The 23,800-nt window shown below is 40.8% G+C and overlaps 1 protein-coding gene across 1 annotated transcript in view; it reads right to left on the bottom strand.

Moving 5' to 3' along the window:
* LOC106882902 (poly(ADP-ribose) glycohydrolase) overlaps window positions 1-23,800 on the bottom strand; it is a 48,621-nt gene that overhangs the window by 11,524 nt on the left and 13,297 nt on the right. Inside the window, exons 9-16 of the mRNA XM_089353116.1 lie at window positions 22,694-22,762; window positions 15,604-15,678; window positions 15,387-15,476; window positions 12,674-12,834; window positions 12,445-12,524; window positions 10,604-10,740; window positions 2,306-2,453; window positions 1,858-1,936 (exon numbers count right to left, since the gene is read on the bottom strand). Of these exons, the coding sequence (XP_089209242.1) occupies window positions 1,858-1,936; window positions 2,306-2,453; window positions 10,604-10,740; window positions 12,445-12,524; window positions 12,674-12,834; window positions 15,387-15,476; window positions 15,604-15,678; window positions 22,694-22,762 (839 nt within the window). The remainder of the gene's footprint in view (window positions 1-1,857; window positions 1,937-2,305; window positions 2,454-10,603; window positions 10,741-12,444; window positions 12,525-12,673; window positions 12,835-15,386; window positions 15,477-15,603; window positions 15,679-22,693; window positions 22,763-23,800) is intronic.

Below are 23,800 nucleotides of genomic sequence, written 5' to 3'. Positions count from 1 at the left end.
AAAAAACCCACTTTAAAAAGAGCATGAAAGACAATCAAACTGATAAAAAATTTTTAGTATACAATATCAAAAAAAAGAACTATGAGGGGGTGCTGAAAAGTTCCTGGCTATAAGGGTAACACAAAAGGCCAGGTTGGAAGCCCAACCTTCCAGGTTTTTTTACAGGGTTTAAAAAAAACTGAAGGACCACTGCAATAAGTGTGTAAGTCTGAGAGGGGAATATGTTGAATAAAATCATAGTTAACTGATCCCCCTGTATTTTTTTTTACCAAAAGCCAGGAACTTTTCAGCACTCCCTCACAGTAAATTAAATGAACACAGCTCTCTGATATTCTTGGCATGAAGGTTGAATACTTTGAACAATTAAAATTTGTTTCCTCATATTTTAATTAACTGAGATGGACATTCTCCATCAACCAGAAGTGAATAAAATAAATCTTTGCAGCTACATTGATAAAACTGTCATTGCCAGTATCCTCTTATCAACATTGAGTTGAAAGATTCTCTAATTTATGTTCCAATGAGCCTTTGATACAATAATATTTTAAGGAAGAAGCCCTACTTTCTAAAATCAACTTCAACTATCAAATTTACTCATGTATAAATCACATTCATATATACATCTTACCCCTAATTTAGTGTTAAATCTTGGTACACAATTTTTTCCCTTCATAGTTTTAGATTTGCCCTGTATATCACACCCCAGATTCTTCAGTTAAAATCAAATATAAAATAGTGCAACTTATGTTGTTGTTGGAACTTCGTCGCTTACGACGTCGAGGGTTCCAGTTGATCCGATCAACGGAACAGCCTGCTCGTGAAATTAACGTGCAAGTGGCTGAGCACTCCATAGACACGTGTACCCTTAACGTAGTTCTCGGGGATATTCAGCGTGACACAGTGTGACAAGGCTGACCCTTTGAATTACAGGCACAACAGAAACAGGAAGTAAGAGTGAGAGAAAGTTGTGGTGAAAGAGTACAGCAGGGTTCGCCACCATCCCCTGCTGGAGCCTCGTGGAGCTTTAGGTGTTTTCGCCCAATAAACACTCACAACGCCCGGTCTGGGAATCGAAACCGCGATCTTATGACTGCAAGTCCGCTGCCCTAACCACTGGGCCATTGCGCCTCCACAGTGCAACTTATACACAAGTAAATACAGTATTTTCACTGACCTCCAACTAACTTAAGTCAGTTGTTTTATACTACAAGTTAAAACTAGTATGGTTATCATATTTGTACACATAAAATGATACTTTTGATACTGAGGAACTTACTTAGCAAATTAACATTAAACCTATATCCAAAGTTCACATAGCATCTACAATAACTTATATTCAGCTTACTTATTTTAACTATTTCAGTGACTAAGGTTGCCAATGCATGATGAAAATTTTGTCACCTCATAGAATAAATTCTAAATGAATTAAACAGCTTTGTGTGTTATTACATGGCTCTTCTACAATATAATTGCTCTAACAAATGCTCTCAGATCAAATCACTTGCTAGAGAAATTCAAATCCAAGATGTTTCATTTCTATTGATCCACAACTTTACATTGAAAGGTCACAACTCCAATACTACAGACAGGTAACTACAATGTCCATAATTAGAATGTAACAGGAAAGAATCACAAGATGGAATCTTCAAACCGAGCCAACTGGCAAGAAACCTAGGTTTCTTGCAAATTAATGTACTCGATCATCCAATTAATCATTTCAATGTATTACTTTCTTTTGGATGTTGGTAGTCACGAACTAATTAAGCTACTATATTGGCAAAATTTACAACATTAAAAAAAGCAGTGTTTTACCTTCAAAAACAAACAAGACATTAATTTAATAACCTAAAAACGTACCTCACAGTCTTATCTTGAAAATCTCCTTTCCACAGGAAAGTATTTGCATAACCAGAATAGGCACTGAATCTTTCAAAACCTGAGGAAAAAAAACAAAGCAGAATTATAGGATCTGCAACAATCTCTCAAACATACATTCATACTAAATAAAAGGGTTTGGTTGGCCCAGGGCTATAGTAGAAGACATTTGCCCAAGGTGCCATGCAGTGGGACTGAACATGAAACTATGTGGTTGGAAAGCAAACTTCTTACCACACACTTATACCTATGCCTAACTCAGCCAACAGCAAAGATAAAAACTTCTGAAATAATTGCCACATTACAGCAATGTTATTTTTCACAGTTTAGTAATATCAAATTATTGCCTACTACTGAAGCAGTCTCCTGCATAAAGACAAAAATGTTTGCTCTGTCAACAAGAAATGGGGACTGATTAATTTAAACTGACCTTTGACGATCAAACATTCCTCTTTTTCTAGGCACTCAGTGAATAGCCGTGATATTAACAATTCTGGACAAATAACAAATCTAATCTCCTCCTGGACACAGCCTCGTGTCAATACACCTCCACCAATTTTCTTGTTAGCAAAATCAACCTAATAAAAAAAAAATCAAATGAAAAAAATATATATTGTTACAAAAAATATTTTATCAAAATACAGCATGTTCTCGTCATTACCATCAGAAGAAAAGACAATTCAGATCTATGTCATATCTAAGGTTTTGTTCAGAGAAAAGTTTTATAAGCTTCACTCAATAACTATTTATTTATATCCAAAATATAATGCAAGTAGCACTGTCATCATCCTCATTTAATATCCGTTTTCCATGCTGGCATGAGTTGGGTGATTTGACAGGAACTGGCAAGCCAGAGAGCTACACCTGGCTCTAATTGTCTGCTTAGGCATGGTCTGTTTGGTTGGATGCCCTTCCTAATGACAACCACTTTACAGAGTGTACTGGGTTTTTTTTTTCATGGCACCAGGTGCTTTTTACGTGGCACCAACACAAGTGCTTTGTATGTGGTGCCAACATTGATAATAATTAAGTATGTAATAAATAAATGCCTCTTTCATCACTAATTATTTTTAATATAATGGTTCAACTGAGACAAGTACATTGCTTTCTTAAAAGAAAATAATGTTGTATCTTGTCAGACGAAATTAGTATCACAAATGAATAAATGTAGAAAACAAATAATCAATTTTGTTTTTTGATTATTTATTGGATTTGTATTTTTTTTTTTTTCAATCAGCCATTCAGAAAATTAGTTATTTTGACATGGCTGCTGATTGTACATCATATATTTGGGAAAAAAAAATTCTAAGACATATTGAGATTTTGTAAACATGACCTCGCTTCCGTGCCGGTGGCACATAAAAAGTACCATTTGAGCGCGAACGTTTCCAGCTTCGCCTTACTGGCACTCATGCTGGTGGCATGTGAACAAAACATTGGACTGACTCCTGTGCAGGTGGCACATACAAAACACCATTTGAGCGTGGCCATTGCTAGTACCGCCTGACTGGCCTTCATGCCGGTGGCACGTAAAAGCACCCACTACACTCTCGGAGTGGTTGGCATTAGGAAGGACATCCAGCTATAGAAACTCTGCCAGATCAGATTGGAGTCTGGTGTAGCCATCTGGTTCACCAGTCCCCAGTCAAATCGTCCAACCCATGCTGGCTACGGCCTCAAACATCTCAATACCTTGCGCTTTAGTTTTTTGTCCCTTATTATTTATCTTGTTTCTCTCCATGAAATTCAATTGAATTCAGTTGTTGTCTTAAATTCATGCTTATTCATTTTCTAAGCTTCCTAAATTCATGCTACGTTATATTCTAATCACCCAGAATTCATTGCTCTTTTAAAAAAATTACGATTTATGCATTGTTGTCTCTCAAATATTTAAAATCTACAATTAAGAGCCCTCTCTACTCGCTGGCGGTACCTACCCACCACCACTACCCATTTTCCTTTATTCAAAAATTCTTATCGCTCCTTAAAATTATGGCTTTTAAGTGTTGATTTCTCAGCCCAAGAATTACAGCGTGATGTGCTGCTTGACTGGTCCCCCCTCTCTCTCTCTCTCTCTCTTTATATATATATATGATGATGATGATGATGATCTTTTCTCCCGCCATGCCTCTGTCTACCCCTCCATCCTCTCTCTCTCCCCTTCGTAGTTTTTCCTTTAAGGTCTTCAGGTTCTGGCTATATATAAATGAGAAACCCATTCTAAATTATCTCGCTGACATACTACGACGAAATACCCAAGATGCAGATAAGATAGAGATTTTTATTTATTTACGGCCTCAAACATCTCAATACCTTGCGCTTTAGTTTTTTGTCCCTTATTATTTATCTTGTTTCTCTCCATGAAATTCAATTGAATTCAGTTGTTGTCTTAAATTCATGCTTATTCATTTTCTAAGCTTCCTAAATTCATGCTACGTTATATTCTAATCACCCAGAATTCATTGCTCTTTTAAAAAAATTACGATTTATGCATTGTTGTCTCTCAAATATTTAAAATCTACAATTAAGAGCCCTCTCTACTCGCTGGCGGTACCTACCCACCACCACTACCCATTTTCCTTTATTCAAAAATTCTTATCGCTCCTTAAAATTATGGCTTTTAAGTGTTGATTTCTCAGCCCAAGAATTACAGCGTGATGTGCTGCTTGACTGGTCCCCCCTCTCTCTCTCTCTCTCTCTTTATATATATATATGATGATGATGATGATGATCTTTTCTCCCGCCATGCCTCTGTCTACCCCTCCATCCTCTCTCTCTCCCCTTCGTAGTTTTTCCTTTAAGGTCTTCAGGTTCTGGCTATATATAAATGAGAAACCCATTCTAAATTATCTCGCTGACGTACTACGACGAAATACCCAAGATGCAGATAAGATAGAGATTTTTATTTATTTACGGCCTCAAACATCTCAATACCTTGCGCTTTAGTTTTTTGTCCCTTATTATTTATCTTGTTTCTCTCCATGAAATTCAATTGAATTCAGTTGTTGTCTTAAATTCATGCTTATTCATTTTCTAAGCTTCCTAAATTCATGCTACGTTATATTCTAATCACCCAGAATTCATTGCTCTTTTAAAAAAATTACGATTTATGCATTGTTGTCTCTCAAATATTTAAAATCTACAATTAAGAGCCCTCTCTACTCGCTGGCGGTACCTACCCACCACCACTACCCATTTTCCTTTATTCAAAAATTCTTATCGCTCCTTAAAATTATGGCTTTTAAGTGTTGATTTCTCAGCCCAAGAATTACAGCGTGATGTGCTGCTTGACTGGTCCCCCCTCTCTCTCTCTCTCTCTCTTTATATATATATATGATGATGATGATGATGATCTTTTCTCCCGCCATGCCTCTGTCTACCCCTCCATCCTCTCTCTCTCCCCTTCGTAGTTTTTCCTTTAAGGTCTTCAGGTTCTGGCTATATATAAATGAGAAACCCATTCTAAATTATCTCGCTGACGTACTACGACGAAATACCCAAGATGCAGATAAGATAGAGATTTTTATTTATTTACGGCCTCAAACATCTCAATACCTTGCGCTTTAGTTTTTTGTCCCTTATTATTTATCTTGTTTCTCTCCATGAAATTCAATTGAATTCAGTTGTTGTCTTAAATTCATGCTTATTCATTTTCTAAGCTTCCTAAATTCATGCTACGTTATATTCTAATCACCCAGAATTCATTGCTCTTTTAAAAAAATTACGATTTATGCATTGTTGTCTCTCAAATATTTAAAATCTACAATTAAGAGCCCTCTCTACTCGCTGGCAGTAACCCGCCCTCCCACCCCCTCCACCGGAAGTTCATTCGTCTGTCATCCCTCTGTCATCCCACCCCCTCCACCGGAAGTTCATTCCTCTGTCATCCCACCCCCTCCACCGGAAGTTCATTCCTCTGTCATCCCACCCCCTCCACCGGAAGTTCATTCCTCTGTCATCCCACCCCCTCCCACCGGAAGTTCATTCCTCTGCCATCCCACCCCCTCCACCGGAAGTTCATTCCTCTGTCATCCCACCCCCTCCACCGGAAGTTCATTCGTCTGTCATCCCTCTGTCATCCCACCCCCTCCACCGGAAGTTCATTCCTGTCATCCCACCCCCTCCACCGGAAGTTCATTCCTCTGTCATCCCACCCCCTCCACCGGAAGTTCATTCCTCTGTCATCCCACCCCCTCCCACCGGAAGTTCATTCCTCTGCCATCCCACCCCCTCCACCGGAAGTTCATTCCTCTGTCATCCCACCCCCTCCACCGGAAGTTCATTCCTCTGTCATCCCACCCCCTCCACCGGAAGTTCATTCCTCTGCCATCCCACCCCCTCCACCGGAAGTTCATTCCTCTGTCATCCCACCCCCTCCACCGGAAGTTCATTCATCTGTCATCCCACCCCTCCACCGGAAGTTCATTCCTCTGTCATCCCACCCCCTCCACCGGAAGTTCATTCCTCTGTCATCCCACCCCTCCACCGGAAGTTCATTCCTCTGTCATCCCACCCCCTCCACCGGAAGTTCATTTCTCTGTCATCCCGCCCCCTCCACCGGAAGTTCATTCCTCTGTCATCCCACCCCCTCCACCGGAAGTTCATTCCTCTGTCATCCCACCCCTCCACCGGAAGTTCATCCCTTTGTCATCCTGTCAACCTCGGCTGTCTCCCGGAACCCATCTAGTGGCCTTGGCCATCCTCTCCCCTACCTTTGGGTAGCGCATTAAGGTTGAGAAATGTTTGCAGGTTGTAGGTAATGTTTTGCTTATGAATTCTTCCAATTGCAAGTTTTCTTTTCAGGTACACGACACTGCTTTTCCTCTTCCCAGGCTACAGGCCCACACCCCCAACACCCATACTGTTAGGATTGGCACTCTCAACGTCGGCACGCTGAAAGGTAGATCTGGTGAAATTGTTGAGATGCTTGAACGGAGATGCGTAGATATGTGCTGCATCCAGGAAGTAAGATGGAGAGGAGGTTCTGCAATGTTCCTCACAGGCAAAGAACACAGGTACAAGATTTTCTGGGCAGGGAACACTGACGGGGTCGGGGGCGTAGGAATACTTCTAGCGGAGAAATGGGTGGATAAGGTAATCGAGGTCGTTAGAGTAAGTGACAGAGTACTTAAGATCAGACTAGTGCTTCATCATAGATTAGCTACTGTCATCTCAGCCTATGCACCTCAACCTGGGCTACCAGATGGTCTGAAAGACCAATTCTATGACACCCTCTTGCAAACTACCTCGTCGACGAGTGACAGGGACCTTCTCTTTGTGGCTGGAGACTTCAACGGCCATGTCGGACGTCGTGCTGGGGGCTTCCATGGCATACATGGAGGCTATGGCTTCGGTTCCCGCAACGAGGAGGGAACCAGACTGCTGGAGTTCTGTGATGCAACCAATCTTATGGTCTGCAATACCAACTTCAGGAAACCTGCCAGTCACCTAGTCACCTACCGCTCCGGCAGACACTCTAGTCAAATCGACTACATCCTCGCCAGAAATAGGGAAAGAGGGCGGCTTATAAATGCCAAGACCTACCCTGGCGAAGAATGTACCCCACAACATAGATTAGTAGTTAGCGACTTTGGGATCAAGGCAAAATGGGTGCCCAGAATTAGACAGGCTTGGAGAAGAAGGGTGTGGAAGCTTAAAGACCCTGCAAACGGACAGAGACTTAGAGACAAGTTACTTGAAGCATTTAACGAAATAGAAGGGGATATAGCATCATACAACGTGGAAGACAATTGGAGATTTCTGCGGGACAACCTGTTGAAAGCCACCGACCAGATTTGTGGGTGGTGTAAGGTCCCCTCCCAACCCAGAGTAACGTGGTGGTGGAACAAGGAGGTAGACAGGGCTATTAGACAAAAGAAACAAGCTTGGAAGGACTGGAAGAACGGTGGTAGCAGGGAATTGTACCAATGTGCCAGAAGGGAGGCTAGGCGACAGGTTTATTTAGCCAGAGGGGAAGCAGATAAGGAAAGATTTGCCAATGTTCTGCGCCGTGAGGACCAAAGACTCGAGGTATTTCGGGTTGCAAGACAGTGTAGGAGAGAGAATAGTGATGTTGTAGGAGAGAAATCTGTTCGCATGGATGATGGTACGCTTGCATTAAATGAGGATGCAAAGAAAGAGGTCTGGAGATGCCACTACGATAGATTGCTTAATAAAGAGAATGAATGGGAGAAAGAGAGCCTGCCTTATGTCGACCCAATAGAGGGACCAGCTATCCGAGTTGATAGTACCAGGGTAGATAAAGCAATTAAGAGTATGAAGACCGGGAAAGCCCCCGGCCCATCAGGAATCACTGCAGAGATGCTCAAAATATCTGGCAGTGTTGGCTATAGCCTAGTCACCCGTATTACGAACCAGGTGATACACGAAGGAGTCATACCCTATGACTGGTGTAGCAGCATCATAGTCAACTGCTACAAAGGTAAAGGGGACGCTTTAGATACAAATAATTACAGAGGCATCAAGCTGTTAGATCAGGTTATGAAAGTTACAGAGAGGGTCATAGCCCAACTAATTAGGGAGCGAATCAATTTAGATGAGATGCAGTTTGGGTTCGTGCCAGGTAAAAGCACTACTGATGCCTTATTTCTAGTGAGACAGTTGCAAGAGAAATACCTAGCCAAGGATAAACCTCTGTACCTGGCTTTCGTTGACATGGAGAAAGCCTTTGACAGGGTCCCCCGATCCCTTATCTGGTGGTCAATGAGGAAACTTGGGATAGAAGAATGGTTAGTGAGAGCTGTGCGAGCCATGTACAGAGATGCTGCCAGTAAGGTGAGGGTTGGAAATGAGTACAGCAATGAATTCCGGGTAGAGGTAGGGGTCCACCAAGGTTCCGTCCTCAGCCCCCTATTATTTACCATAGTCCTCCAGGCAATCACAGAGGAGTTCAAGACAGGTTGCCCCTGGGAGCTCCTCTATGCTGATGACCTTGCCCTAATTGCGGAGTCACTATCAGAACTAGAGGAGAAGTTTCAGGTGTGGAAGCAAGGTCTAGAATTGAAGGGCCTTAGAGTCAACCTAGCTAAAACCAAAATCCTAATAAGTAGGAAGGTAGATAAAACACAAACCCCTTCAGGTAGATGGCCCTGCTCAGTATGTAGAAAAGGAGTAGGTAGTAACTCTATAAGATGTACCCGGTGCAAGCTATGGACACATAAGAGGTGCAGCAACATCAAAGGCAGGTTAACTAGCAAGTTAGTTTTTGTTTGTGGCAGATGTTCAGGTGCAATAAAGACTGCAAACAAACAGGAAACAACTTCTATCTCATTCCAGGGTGAAAAACTAGAGGTAGTCGATAGCTTCCGCTATCTGGGCGACCAAGTTAGTAGTGGGGGTGGGTGCGCTGAAAGTGTAGCTGCTAGAATAAGAATAGCCTGGGCAAAGTTTAGAGAGCTCTTACCCCTGCTGGCGACAAAGGGACTCTCACTCAGAGTAAAAGGCAGACTGTATGACGCATGCGTACGAACAACCATGCTACATGGCAGTGAAACATGGGCTGTAACTGCTGAGGACATACGTAAGCTCGCAAGGAATGAAGCCAGTATGCTCCGTTGGATGTGTAATGTCAATGTGAATACCCGTCAGAGTGTAAGTATCTTGAGAGAAAAGCTGAACATTAGAAGCATCAGTTGTGGCGTGCAAGAGAGACGATTGCGCTGGTATGGACATGTGGTGAGAATGGAGGAGGATAGCTGCGTGAAAAAGTGCCACACCCTAACAGTTGAGGGAACCCGTGGAAGAGGTAGGCCCAGGAAGACCTGGGCTGAGGTGGTGAGGCAAGACCTTCGTACATTGGGCCTCACCGAGGCGATGACTACGGACCGAGACCTTTGGAAATGGGCTGTGCGTGAGAAGACCCGGCAAGCCAAGTAAGATCGTTGCCAGTGCCCCTGGACTGGTTCTTGTGCGGGTGGCACATGAGATGCACCATTTTGAGCGTGGTCGTTGCCAGTACCGCCTGACTGGCTCCTGTAGGATTTTCGAGCGAGATCGTTGCCAGTGCCCCTGGACTGGCTTGTGCGGGTGGCACATAAAAGACACCATTTCGAGCGTGGCCGTTTTCGTGCGGGTGACACGTAAAAGCACCCACTACACTCTCTGAGTGGTTGGCGTTAGGAAGGGCATCCAGCTGTAGAAACTCTGCCAAATCGGACTGGAGCCTGGTGTTGCCATCCGGTTTCACCAGTCCTCAGTCAAATCGTCCAACCCATGCTAGCATGGAAAGCGGACGTTAAACGATGATGATGATGATGATGATGACAACAAAATCTAATCACAACTATTCAATTTCAAGAAAAAGAACAATTTGAACTGGAAACTTCTAAGTGATCTGTTGTTATTCAATGATCAAAGTTAAAGATGCTCGTTATTAGATAAGTATTAATGAAACCTATTATTACATGCTGTAATAAATGACCCATGAAGTAATTAAAAAACTATGGTATGTTATATCAAAAAAAGATTTAGGAGAAAAACCATGCTCTGAAATATTTGCTCAATTAGAAGACTTTCTGATTCCACAGCACTAATTAATACAAATAAACTTTTTTAGCTCATCAGATCTTAAGCAAAATTATAAAATACAATTTTTAAAAATGATAGGGCACTTTACCCTAATGTTATATAACTAAAGTGTGTTATATACCTGTCAAAAAGTTATACATAATAAATAATGGTAAAGTATAGAATAAATAAGCAATCGTACTTCAAGAAAACCAGCTCCATTGTCTTCAATGGTTCCAGCGGACGAACAATAAAAATTGGACAATGTTTTCGTGGATGTTTGCCACACAGGGAATTTATCAAGACATTGCCTCTGGAAAGTTATGGTTCCATTTGGCACTAAGACAAAAGAAGAATTACATTAGTGAGTTTCAGACAAATAAACTAATCTTAACAAGACATTTTTCATCATAATCATCCTCATTATCGTGTAGTAATTAAAAAATCTAATGTTGCTCTCCTCTTATATTTCTCAAATCATTTACTCACAACATAACAACTTAAAAATGGATATATTGCTTCATTATTTAGTCCCAAAGCATGTCATGCAGTGGAAGTGTTAATCTAGCCAATTTATTCAAATGATATGGACTATGACACTTTTCAATAGGAACCCAATACAAACAGAAATATTGTATTTCTTCAGTGACTGTATTTGATGGCAGAAAATATGCACTCCCCTCCACCCACCAAAAAATGTCTTGAAAAATTACGGTGGATTCTATATGCAAAGTTGAGTTTATACTACAGGTTTTAATGCACTAAAAACTTATTTCCCTGAATATGAACTACTGAAATTGGGGTGCATCTGATGTATCCTCGTATCTTTTAAGCCATCAAATACAGTAATACCTTTCAATTAATAAAGGGGGCAAGCTGGCAGGATCATTAGCACACTGGACAAGATGCTTAGCAGCATTTTGTCTGTCTTTACATTCTGAGTACAAATTCCACAAAAGTCGACTTTGCCTTTCATCCTTTTTTTTTGGGGGGGGGGGGAATAAAATAAGTACCAGTTGAGCACTGAGGTCAGTGTAATTGACTTACCATCTCCCCTGAAATTACTGGCCTTGTGCCAAAATTTGAAACCAGTTATCTTTCAACTTGTATCCAATTTAGACTTATTGCCTTTGTAAATTAAAGAGTATTTCTATTTCTTAATGCAATGCATTAGTGAGGTAAATAGAGTCGGTTATTTGACTTATTATGAGCACAAGCACCTATCAATAGATGAACAGATCAAGTGATTTCAAAGGGAAGAATGACAGATGTGATATTCATGCTTTTCTCAAGAGTGTTAGCAGAGTAAATGGAACAGAAATTGATCTTCAGTCACAGACCCAGTTTAGTAGGATATTACTACATTTCCACTGAAAGACAAATCTAAAATGTTAAACTTCTCATAGAGTCTTCTACTATTTCAAAATTTAATTTCTAAAATCCTTAAGGAATAAAATTGAGGATGCAAATACAAACTATCAAATAAAATTATAGACTGAACTTTATTTTAGTTTGTATCATTGTTGCCTTAGATTTTTCTGTACTTGAAGGTAATGTGTCTTAAGGCATGAGCACACTAGGCAGCTGCCCAGGATCCCCACAAATCTAGGGGCCCAATGCTAATCCTTTCATGTTTTTGTTGTGTATATAGGAGACCGCACTGCATTACTTTGCCCAGAGGCCTATAATTATGGTAAACTAGCCCTTATTAAACTATTATAACACAGAACCTACCTCACTTTTTTTAGGCTTAGATAAATAAGTTGGCCTTTGAAGTCTAATAAGCAACCATATTATATACTAAAATATTGAAAGCTGTGTGTAACTTTTTCTTTGTTGCTTCATATCTAAACAACATCAGGCATAAACTTCATTTGTTAATTTATGAGAATGTAAAATGTGATGAATATCTACAGACTTCAAGGCTTGTAGATGTTTACTTCAAGACTTTAACATGGCATAGTAATAGACCTTTTCTTATGCAAAGTAGCATATAATTGGTAAATAATGTACTGGAATAACTTGATGCAATAAAATACTTACTTTTAGTTGTCACACGCTTAAAATAATGCATTAAACACTTTAGTTTTTCTAGGGAACAGTGATTAACATTCTGATATAAACTGAAATATAAAGAAGATATCTAGATTTAATTTAAATGGTGACATCAACACAAGAATGAAAGAGAGAAAGAACAAGGAGGAGGACAGAAGACAACAAGAAAGAAAGGGATAGAGATACCAATAGAAAAATACAAACAATGTATGCTTACCTTGTGAAATTAATGCTAGGGTAGTTTGAGTATTCCATGTTCTGTTTCATTGTGTTGCGTCTTGGGAATGTACAGAAAAATGCATTGGCCAACAAACAAGCAATTTGTTCTTGACTGAAGCTGATACTCCTATTTTTACCTTTCTTCAGCAATGGAATTGGCTGAAAAATGTAACAGAAGGCGGGAGATAAAATACGTGACATGAATTTTATGATCAGAAAAATATTCAAAAATATCAGTTTTAGGTGGGTAGTGAAACAAAATGAATTGGTAAACAAATTTTACAAAAAATAACTGTACTGCAATTTGGGAAAAAGTACCAAAATTTTCTCACTAAAACGAAAAAAAAAAAATGATTTAGAAAAGATTAAAAAGAAAGTAAAATGATATTTATACAAAAATGAGTGAACCAATTATCAATCAGTCTCATGGTCCCAGCAGACAAAACAGAAAAATGTAATACAATTTTGAAGGGAAAGTACTCTGAGGTTGTAGTTATTTCCCTTGAGCATAGTATTTGCCATGCAAGTAAAAGTTGCTTGTCAACCGAGAAGAGCAAATTGTCAAAGTATCGGTCACTCTGGTCGAGCATGTGGCAGTGGAAACCTCCGGCGTTCTCGGCCTCCATATCACATCCATCCTCACCACTATCGGGACGTAGATGACTATTTGCATGTGCGAGCCCGGTTAGTCAGAGTGACTATTCCAGTGCAACTCCCTTGTCATCCTTCAGGACAACCTTTTCCATTTTGTCTGCTAGGACCATGAGGCGGACTGACAAGCCTCTTAAGATATTACCTGTTACTTTCTGTTGATATATGAAATCACTGTTGTGTTACACATAAAACATCACATAAAATATGTGAAATAAAAAACCGTGAAAAATTTTTTTTTAAATGTCACTGTACTTAGGAAACGTTTCCAAGACAGAAATGGTGAATCCACCCAAAAGTAAAAAAGAAAAAAACAATAGCTAATGACCAACAAGGGAGCTGCCACATGGTCAATCAACTTGTTAGAAGTAGCAACCAAATTCTCCCTACCATCTTAAAAACATATTAGAATAGTTACACTTAGAATACTTTTCATCATAGAACTTCTCCATAAAAGATGACGGAATGGTTACTAAGCAGCAGCAACAAGACAACAGGCAATATGAAGCAGTTGTGGTTTTTAAAATAGTAACATCTGACTAGACATATTGTCATATTATTACTGCTAATACCAAATGCACTTAGGCAAAAAAACAAATAAATGATAAAAAAAAACTTCATAGTGGAAGGTATTAGCAGTAATAATTTGACAATATGTCTAGTCACGTGTTACTATTTTAAAAACCACAACCTCTTCATATTGCCTGTTGTCTTGTTGGTGAAGCATGATCTTCAAACATTGGGCCTCATGAATCAATGACTAGTGACCAAGACCTTTGGTGATATGCCGCGTTTGAGAAGACATGTCAAGCCAAGTGAAATCATAATCGTGACTGCTGCTGATGTCACATAATTGGCACCTGTGCCGGTGGCGCATACAAAGGGTCATTTGAGTGCTGGGCCTCATAGAGGCAATGACAAATGACCAAGACCCTTGGCAAAATTCTGTGCTTGAGAAGAAGACCCATCAACCCAAATGAAATCGTAGTCATGGCAGATACTGGTACCAGTGCTGGTGGCATGTAAAAGCACCCATTACACTCTTGAAGTGGTTGGCGTTAGGAAGGGCATCCAGCCACAGAAACCATGCCAAATCAGACTGGAGTCTGGTGCAACCCCTCACTTAACCAGCCCTGGTCAAACCATCCAACCCATGCAAGCATGGACAACGGATGTTAAATGAAGATGATGGTTTTTATTTGAATGGATTGAAAAATTAAAATTATATTGATTACATGTAATTTAACAATTCGCAGAATTTGACATTTTATAGTTTTGGGAACATTACAAGTTACTTGGTAATTATTCATTTCTAAAAGTCATAAGGCAAGAAATTTTGTGGGTGATAAGTGTTACTTAAATCAACTTAAATATTTGAACGGTTCTTATTTTATCAACCATGGAGGCGCAATGGCCCAGTGGTTAGGGCAGCGGACTCACGGTCATAGGATTGCAGTTTCGATTTCCAGACCGGGCGTTGTGAGTGTTTATTGAGCGAAGACACCTAAAGCTCCACGAGGCTCTGGCAGAGGATGGTGGTGAACCCTGCTGTACTCTTCCATCACAACTTTCTCTCACTCTTACTTCCTGTTTCTGTTGTGCCTGTAATTCAAAGAGTCAGCCTTGTCATACTCTGTGTCACGCTGAATATCCCCGAGAACTACGTTAAAGGTACACATGTCTGTGGAGTGCTCAGCCACTTGCACGTTAATTTCACGAGCAGGCTGTTCCGTTCATCGGATCAACTGGAACCCTCGACGTCGTAAGCGACGGAGTGCCAACATATATTTTATCAACCAGGAAGAATGAAAACTAATTAATGTTCTTCTCTGAACATAAAAGTATGCAACTAAATACTGCAAAGTCAACTAATCTACCAATGCTGTCAATCCACTGTTGTTGTTCAAGTTGTAGACATCAAAACATCTGTACATAGTGCAGCCATATGCTATGGGTTGGATTTCAGTTGCTTGAGATATCTATAAGAACCAAGTATGCTCTACTTGAAGACAATAATAGAAATTTCTTAAAGGACTTGGATATGTCAAAGTATTGCTTACCTGGTTACATAAATAAGGGAGTCGAAGTGCTAGCAATGCTATTTTTGGAAGGAGACTTGTAAAGAAACTTTGGTATTCAACTTCCATCATCTGGAATCAAAACAAACAATAGATGAACTAAAAATGTGAAATATTATAGGTGAGGGTCACCAAAAATATGAGGTGTTCTTAAGAAAAAGTCTATAAATATCTACAAAGTTTGAAGCAACATACTTACATTATCAAAAAATTTTCGCAAACCATCAAAGCGCCACACATTTCTGTAGCGGTAATTGTACCTAAGAATTGCTACCTGTGAGAAAAATAAACAAAGAAAAATAGAATAAATCTTCCATATTTTAAGTATTTTCTTAAATATTCAGTAAACTCTTCAAAATCTGAATATGCAGAAAAAGAGAACAGCAAAGAGGGAGTATTTGAGTCTGGATGTTTGGAAATTTGCAGAAATATATATCTGTAATTTTGCATGTATGAACACATACACACACACATCATACATACAGACGTGTGTGTGTGTGTGATTGTAAGATCCAAGAATCTAGAGGTTAGTAAGGTCAGAGCAGTCCATGGAAGGTATAAAAAACAACTGTCAGGAACAATAATGATTTACTGATGTTGAAAATTGTAGCCTTTTCCCATTTAACAACTAGGGTTGCTATGAGTGTGAATAAGAATCCAAATTGAAGGAGTGGAGCAGGTAAAATCCAGGCTACATGTTTTCTAGCTAGAAGATCCTTGGAAGTAGTAATTACTCAGTAAATCCTCGGAAGCAATACTTACTAGCTACTCATCAGGCCAAAGATACCATAATATATGAAGGTTGTTGTCTTAAATTCATGCTTATTCATTTTCTAAGCTTCCTAAATTCATGCTACGTTATATTCTAATCACCCAGAATTCATTGCTCTTTTAAAAATTACGATTTATGCATTGTTGTCTCTCAAATATTTAAAATCTACAATTAAGAGCCCTATCTACTTAGTTTTGCCCCCTATTATTTATCTTGTTTCTCTCCATGAAATTCAATTGAATTCAGTTGTTGTCTTAAATTCATGCTTATTCATTTTCTAAGCTTCCTAAATTCATGCTACGTTATATTCTAATCACCCAGAATTCATTGCTCTTTTAAAAATTACGATTTATGCATTGTTGTCTCTCAAATATTTAAAATCTACAATTAAGAGCCCTATCTACTTAGTTTTGCCCCCTATTATTTATCTTGTTTCTCTCCATGAAATTCAATTGAATTCAGTTGTTGTCTTAAATTCATGCTTATTCATTTTCTAAGCTTCCTAAATTCATGCTACGTTATATTCTAATCACCCAGAATTCATTGCTCTTTTAAAAATTACGATTTATGCATTGTTGTCTCTCAAATATTTAAAATCTACAATTAAGAGCCCTATCTACTTAGTTTTGCCCCCTATTATTTATCTTGTTTCTCTCCATGAAATTCAATTGAATTCAGTTGTTGTCTTAAATTCATGCTTATTCATTTTCTAAGCTTCCTAAATTCATGCTACGTTATATTCTAATCACCCAGAATTCATTGCTCTTTTAAAAATTACGATTTATGCATTGTTGTCTCTCAAATATTTAAAATCTACAATTAAGAGCCCTATCTACTCGCTGGCGGTACCTACCCACCACTACCCATTTTCCTTTATTCAAAAATTCTTATCGCTCCTTAAAATTATGGCTTTTAAGTGTTGATTTCTCAGCCCAAGAATTACAGCGTGATGTGCTGCTTGACTGGTCCCCCCTCTCTCTCTCTCTCTCTCTCTCTTTATATATATATATGATGATGATGATGATGATCTTTTCTCCCGCCATGCCTCTGTCTACCCCTCCATCCTCTCTCTTCTCCTTCGTAGTTTTTCCTTAAGGTCTTCAGGTTCTGGCTATATATAAATGAGAAACCCATTCTAAATTATCTCGCTGACATACTACGACGAAATACCCAAGATGCAGATAAGATAGAGATTTTTTATTTATTTACGGCCTCAAACATCTCATAATACCTTCGCGCTTTAGTTTTGCCCCCTATTATTTATCTTGTTTCTCTCCATGAAATTCAATTGAATTCAGTTGTTGTCTTAAATTCATGCTTATTCATTTTCTAAGCTTCCTAAATTCATGCTACGTTATATTCTAATCACCCAGAATTCATTGCTCTTTTAAAAATTACGATTTATGCATTGTTGTCTCTCAAATATTTAAAATCTACAATTAAGAGCCCTATCTACTCGCTGGCGGTAACCCGCCCTCCCACCCCCTCCACCGGAAGTTCATTCCTCTGTCATCCCACCCCCTCCACCGGAAGTTCATTCCTCTGTCATCCCACCCCCTCCACCGGAAGTTCATTCCTCTGTCATCCCACCCCCTCCACCGGAAGTTCATTCCTCTGTCATCCCACCCCCTCCACCGGAAGTTCATTCCTCTGTCATCCCACCCCCTCCACCGGAAGTTCATTCCTCTGTCATCCCACCCCCTCCACCGGAAGTTCATTCCTCTGTCATCCCACCCCCTCCACCGGAAGTTCATTCCTCTGTCATCCCACCCCCTCCACCGGAAGTTCATTCCTCTGCGTTCCCACCCCCTCCACCGGAAGTTCATCTCTCTGTCATCCCACCCCCTCCACCGGAAGTTCATTCCTCTGTCATCCCGCCCCCTCCACCGGAAGTTCATTCCTCTGTCATCCTGTCAACCTCGGCTGTCTCCCGGAACCCATCTAGTGGCCTTGGCCATCCTCTCCCCTACCTTTGGGTAGCGCATTAAGGTTGAGAAATGTTTGCAGGTTGTAGGTACTGTTTTGCTTATGAATTCTTCCAATTGCAAGTTTTCTTTTCAGGTACACGACACTGCTTTTCCCCTTCCCAGGCTACAGGCCCACACCCCCAACACCCATACTGTTAGGAATGGCACTCTCAACGTCGGCACGCTGAAAGGTAGATCTGGTGAAATTGTTGAGATGCTTGAACGGAGATGCGTAGATATGTGCTGCATCCAGGAAGTAAGATGGAGAGGAGGTTCTGCAAGGTTCCTCACAGGCAAAGAACACAGGTACAAGATTTTCTGGGCAGGGAACACTGACGGGGTCGGGGGCGTAGGAATACTTCTAGCGGAGAAATGGGTGGATAAGGTAATCGAGGTCGTTAGAGTAAGTGACAGAGTACTTAAGATCAGACTAGTGCTTCATCATAGATTAGCTACTGTCATCTCAGCCTATGCACCTCAACCTGGGCTACCAGATGGTCTGAAAGACCAATTCTATGACACCCTCTTGCAAACTACCTCGTCGACGAGTGACAGGGACCTTCTCTTTGTGGCTGGAGACTTCAACGGTCATGTCGGACGTCGTGCTGGGGGCTTCCATGGCATACATGGAGGCTATGGCTTCGGTTCCCGCAACGAGGAGGGAACCAGACTGCTGGAGTTCTGTGATGCAACCAATCTTATGGTCTGCAATACCAACTTCAGGAAACCTGCCAGTCACCTAGTCACCTACCGCTCCGGCAGACACTCTAGCCAAATCGACTACATCCTCGCCAGAAATAGGGAAAGAGGGCAGCTTATAAATGCCAAAACCTACCCTGGTGAAGAATGTACCCCACAACATAGATTAGTAGTTAGCGACTTTGGGATCAAGGCAAAATGGGTGCCCAGAATTAGACAGGCTTGGAGAAGAAGGGTGTGGAAGCTTAAAGACCCTGCAAACGGACAGAGACTTAGAGACAAGTTACTTGAAGCATTTAACGAAATAGAAGGGGATATAGCATCATACAACGTGGAAGACAATTGGAGATTTCTGCGGGACAACCTGTTGAAAGCCACCGACCAGATTTGTGGGTGGTGTAAGGTCCCCTCCCAACCCAGAGTAACGTGGTGGTGGAACAAGGAGGTAGACAGGGCTATTAGACAAAAGAAACAGGCTTGGAAGGACTGGAAGAACGGTGGTAGCAGGGAATTGTACCAATGTGCCAGAAGGGAGGCTAGGCGACAGGTTTATTTAGCCAGAGGGGAAGCAGATAAGGAAAGATTTGCCAATGTTCTGCGCCGTGAGGACCAAAGACTCGAGGTATTTCGTGTTGCAAGACAGTGTAGGAGAGAGAATAGTGATGTTGTAGGAGAGAAATGTGTTCGCATGGATGATGGTACGCTTGCATTAAATGAGGATGCAAAGAAAGAGGTCTGGAGATGCCACTACGATAGATTGCTTAATAAAGAGAATGAATGGGAGAAAGAGAGCCTGCCTTATGTCGACCCAATAGAGGGACCAGCTATCCGAGTTGATAGTACCAGGGTAGATAAAGCAATTAAGAGTATGAAGACCGGGAAAGCCCCCGGCCCATCAGGAATCACTGCAGAGATGCTCAAAATATCTGGCAGTGTTGGCTATAGCCTAGTCACCCGTATTACGAACCAGGTGATACACGAAGGAGTCATACCCTATGACTGGTGTAGCAGCATCATAGTCAACTGCTACAAAGGTAAAGGGGACGCTTTAGATACAAATAATTACAGAGGCATCAAGCTGTTAGATCAGGTTATGAAAGTTACAGAGAGGGTCATAGCCCAACTAATTAGGGAGCGAATCAATTTAGATGAGATGCAGTTTGGGTTCGTGCCAGGTAAAAGCACTACTGATGCCTTATTTCTAGTGAGACAGTTGCAAGAGAAATACCTAGCTAAGGATAAACCTCTGTACCTGGCTTTCGTTGACATGGAGAAAGCCTTTGACAGGGTCCCCCGATCCCTTATCTGGTGGTCAATGAGGAAACTTGGGATAGAAGAATGGTTAGTGAGAGCTGTGCGAGCCATGTACAGAGATGCTGCCAGTAAGGTGAGGGTTGGAAATGAGTACAGCAATGAATTCCGGGTAGAGGTAGGGGTCCACCAAGGTTCCGTCCTCAGCCCCCTATTATTTACCATAGTCCTCCAGGCAATCACAGAGGAGTTCAAGACAGGTTGCCCCTGGGAGCTCCTCTATGCTGATGACCTTGCCCTAATTGCGGAGTCACTATCAGAACTAGAGGAGAAGTTTCAGGTGTGGAAGCAAGGTCTAGAATTGAAGGGCCTTAGAGTCAACCTAGCTAAAACCAAAATCCTAATAAGTAGGAAGGTAGATAAAACACAAACCCCTTCAGGTAGATGGCCCTGCTCAGTATGTAGAAAAGGAGTAGGTAGTAACTCTATAAGATGTACCCGGTGCAAGCTATGGACACATAAGAGGTGCAGCAACATCAAAGGCAGGTTAACTAGCAAGTTAGTTTTTGTTTGTGGCAGATGTTCAGGTGCAATAAAGACTGCAAACAAACAGGAAACAACTTCTATCTCATTCCAGGGTGAAAAACTAGAGGTAGTCGATAGCTTCCGCTATCTGGGCGACCAAGTTAGTAGTGGGGGTGGGTGCGCTGAAAGTGTAGCTGCTAGAATAAGAATAGCCTGGGCAAAGTTTAGAGAGCTCTTACCCCTGCTGGCGACAAAGGGACTCTCACTCAGAGTAAAAGGCAGACTGTATGACGCATGCGTACGAACAACCATGCTACATGGCAGTGAAACATGGGCTGTAACTGCTGAGGACATACGTAAGCTCGCAAGGAATGAAGCCAGTATGCTCCGTTGGATGTGTAATGTCAATGTGAATACCCGTCAGAGTGTAAGTATCTTGAGAGAAAAGCTGAACATTAGAAGCATCAGTTGTGGCGTGCAAGAGAGACGATTGCGCTGGTATGGACATGTGGTGAGAATGGAGGAGGATAGCTGCGTGAAAAAGTGCCACACCCTAACAGTTGAGGGAACCCGTGGAAGAGGTAGGCCCAGGAAGACCTGGGCTGAGGTGGTGAGGCAAGACCTTCGTACATTGGGCCTCACCGAGGCGATGACTACGGACCGAGACCTTTGGAAATGGGCTGTGCGTGAGAAGACCCGGCAAGCCAAGTAAGATCGTTGCCAGTGCCCCTGGACTGGTTCTTGTGCGGTTGGCACATGAGATGCACCATTTTGAGCGTGGCCGTTGCCAGTACCGCCTGACTGGCTCCTGTAGGATTTTCGAGCGAGATCGTTGCCAGTGCCCCTGGACTGGCTTGTGCGGGTGGCACATAAAAGACACCATTTCGAGCGTGGCCGTTTTCGTGCGGGTGACACGTAAAAGCACCCACTACACTCTCTGAGTGGTTGGCGTTAGGAAGGGCATCCAGCTGTAGAAACTCTGCCAAATCAGACTGGAGCCTGGTGTTGCCATCCGGTTTCACCAGTCCTCAGTCAAATCGTCCAACCCATGCTAGCATGGAAAGCGGACGTTAAACGATGATGATGATGATGATGATGTTACATTGTCATTAAGGAATCTCAAATTAACTCACTGGAGATATAATTTAAAATGAGTGATGAAGCTGGAAGAATGGAGTAAAAAAATAAATAAATAAATGTATGAAGAAATAAAATGGTAGGTAAGAGAATTGAAGGAAGAGGTCAAAAATTTGGGTCCACTCCCTCAATTTGGATATACATGGTGGCACATAATAAGCTCCATTCAAGCGTGGGTCAATGCCAGTGCCACCTGACTGGCTCCCGTTCTGGTGGTATGTAAAAAGTACCCACTACACTCTCAAAGTGGTTGGTGTTAAGAAGGGCATCCAGCTGTAGAAACCTTGCCAGATCAGATTGGAGCCTGGTGCAGCCTACTGGCTTGTCAGTCCCCAGTCAAAGCATCCAACTCATGCCAGCATGGAAAACAGACGATAAATGATTATGATGATGACGATGATATATATATAGGGTAAGGGACCCCTTCGGTCATGAATGACCATGGAATTGCACCTAGAAAGTTCCCCTCTAAAATACAAATCTGTGCAAGGTTGTTTTTGGAAGACCAGTAGTCGCCCATGCATACCAGCCTCCCCACTCCACACCATCGATGTTATCCAAGGGAAAAGCAAAGGCCAATACAGCTTGGTACCAGTGATGTCACAACTCATTTCTACAGCTGAGTGAACGGGAGCAACATGAAAAATCAACAAAGAAAGACACACCACATGGCAGCACAACATTACTCGATGACGCTGGTTGGCAAACTTATGCCTGAGGGTCACATCAAGTGGCTTCTAGCAGCGGAAGCCTGAACTACAACAGGCTTGTCCCTAAGAGAACATTTCCGGTTACTTTTAGGTACTCCTCATATGGATTCTGAACAACATAATGAGATTAAAAAAAAACATCATACCAGCAGAGACAATTTGTTAAATGACAATAACTTGAAGTATTGTACAAAAAGTATGAAACAGAATATTTTCTCAATAACATACCTCAAGTTCCTGGGGTGATTTTATATTTGATATTAATGCATTCTGGATAACTTCCCAGCGTTCCTTTAGCTAAATATACATACATAGAAAAAAGAATATAGTCAAATTCAGATTTGAATTTACAAAGTTTTACTTTCTTCCTACCTCACAGACACAAACAATTATATTTCTTAATATTTCCAGTTTGATTGTTTCATTGTTGCAAGTTTATTTATTTGCTAAGAGCAAACATACATTATCAATATAGTCACACTATAGAAGTGACTTACAAATGAGAACTATTTTTCTATCAGTTTACATCTATTTTCAGTTTAACTTAAACAACTACAGTAAAAATATAAAATATATACCAAAAGAACCTGAAAGAAGAGCTTTAGTAGACAATAAACTCCTCACTGTCAATTTTGTTCTTAGTCCCATCATACATATTTTGAAAACTCTTCAGAAACCATTTAAATACAGCTAGATTTCTCAAAATCTATCAGATTACAGAATGAAGTCTTCTCCAAGTCAAAATATGTCAATGACCATATTTGTAACAACCCAGACAATATTCTCAACATCTATATTTATAACAGGAGCTTATGTAGGGCTGGAAAATTAATGCAGTTTGCTGCCACTATTCAGTTTATTATTATTTATCCTGAATAAAAAGGGCTGTGCCCTTGTCTCTCAAAGCCTTCCCAAACTTGTGAAGTTGATGAGACTAATGCTCTACTTGAATTTCTGTTTGGACAAAAAGAAAGTTCCAGAACATTGCAATTTTCTGAAAGAAGACTTGTGAAGTGAATAGTAACATAAAATTGTTGCAGTTGTTGCTTTTCTTTACTACTGCAACTAATCAGCAAATATACCATCCATGGTAAGCTGAGTCTGCAAAACTTCTTTTACTCAACAATATGCAAATCTCTAAATTGCAAAACGATCACATTTAAAAACATGAAAAGATGAATCGAGTCTATTTCACAGAAGTATGTATTGCAAACAACATGAGGCCACCTAGTGGTGGATACGTGACAAGTTAAACGGAATCATAAGCTGGATAGTTGCATATGGGCCATCACAAACTGAATCAAAACTCCAGCCCAAGTACAAATGCAAGATTCA

This window comes from Octopus bimaculoides, chromosome 5, assembly GCF_046866305.1.
Source record: "Octopus bimaculoides isolate indiv1 chromosome 5, ASM4686630v1, whole genome shotgun sequence".
Classification (NCBI taxonomy): domain Eukaryota; kingdom Metazoa; phylum Mollusca; class Cephalopoda; order Octopoda; family Octopodidae; genus Octopus; species Octopus bimaculoides.
The sequence above is the reverse complement of the archived record's forward strand: the minus strand, read 5'-3'. Positions and strand labels throughout refer to the sequence as shown.